Genomic DNA, 1052 nt, shown 5'->3' with positions numbered 1-1052 from the left:
CAACCCAAACCAGTCTGGGATTCTTTGGTTTATTTGTCTTTAAGATGTTCGAGACTTAGGAAATGAACCTTAGTCCCCGGGGGATCTGAGCTGTGCCCCTGGATCCAGGCTGGTCCCTATATCTGATCTGTGCCCGTGCCTGATTCCCTGCAGGGCTGCCTGGGGAGTCTCCCCTCGTGCGGGTGCTGGAGGACGAGTCCCGGAGCCGCCTGGGTCGCTTCAACCAGAAGGACGTGTCGATGGTGTTCAGCAGTGTGATGCGGCTACACCCCTCCAGCCCACACCCCCTGGTTGAGTCCTGCCTCAGCAGCCTGGAGCGGCACCTGGAGAAGGAGCGACACCCCCAGACCCTCTTCCTGCTGCTCTCCTACTACCGTCTGCGGGCGCAGGCGCTGCAGGGCCACGCAGCCTCCGACCAGCAGCTCATCAATAACCGCAAGATCCTGCGGCTTGTGCGGCACACTCTGGGCCAGGTGAGCGCCATGCGGGAGCATGAGCTGGCCCTGCTGGATGAGATGCTGGCTCTGTGTGCCCAGGAGGCCAACAACAAGGCCCTGGAGGCCATCTTCAGCTCCCAGCTCTTCTACGAGAACCGTCAGGAGCGCTTCATCCGCAGCATGGCAGGTGAGGGAGCCCAGGTGTGCACAGGTGGGGCCCTGGCTGTGCTCCTTCCTTGGCCCTGGGGAACAGCGGGGTGTTGACAGTCCTGGAGCTGGTGCGGGAGGGGCTCTGTGTCATGGTCATCCTGTCACTGACTGCCTGGCTCAGCTCTTCCAGAGGCTGGAAGCCCCCCCTGCCTCTGGGAGACCCCTTTCCTTCAGGGACTGGAGGGGGCTGGGACCCCCCCATTCCTCAGGGGCTGGGAGCACTCCTGCTTTTGGGAGCTTCCTCATTCCTCCAGGAGCTGGGAGCCCCCTCTGCCTCTGGGGGGTGGGAGCCCTCCATTCCTTCACGGACTGGTTTCCCCCTGTGCACATTCCAGCTGTGCTCCAGCTGTGCCTTCTGTCTGTGCATGACAGCAATCCGAATCTCTCCCCTGGCCCATATCTGAA

The 1052-nt window shown here is 62.3% G+C and overlaps 1 protein-coding gene across 1 annotated transcript in view; it reads left to right on the top strand.

Annotated features, from left to right (window-relative positions):
* Positions 1–132: 132 nt before the first annotated feature.
* The window catches only part of FASTK (Fas-activated serine/threonine kinase), a gene marked incomplete at its 3' end in the record, with an annotated part of 3168 nt that continues 2248 nt past the window's right edge, over positions 133–1052 (top strand). Inside the window, exon 1 of the mRNA XM_009082178.1 lies at positions 133–624. Coding sequence (XP_009080426.1) covers positions 240–624 — 385 coding nt within the window. The remainder of the gene's footprint in view (positions 625–1052) is intronic.

The sequence above is a fragment of the Acanthisitta chloris genome, unplaced genomic scaffold (genome assembly GCF_000695815.1).
Source record: "Acanthisitta chloris isolate BGI_N310 unplaced genomic scaffold, ASM69581v1 scaffold28529, whole genome shotgun sequence".
NCBI classification, from domain to species: Eukaryota; Metazoa; Chordata; class Aves; order Passeriformes; family Acanthisittidae; genus Acanthisitta; species Acanthisitta chloris.
Note: the sequence above shows the minus strand (reverse complement) of the source record. Positions and strands in the feature narration are given on the sequence as shown.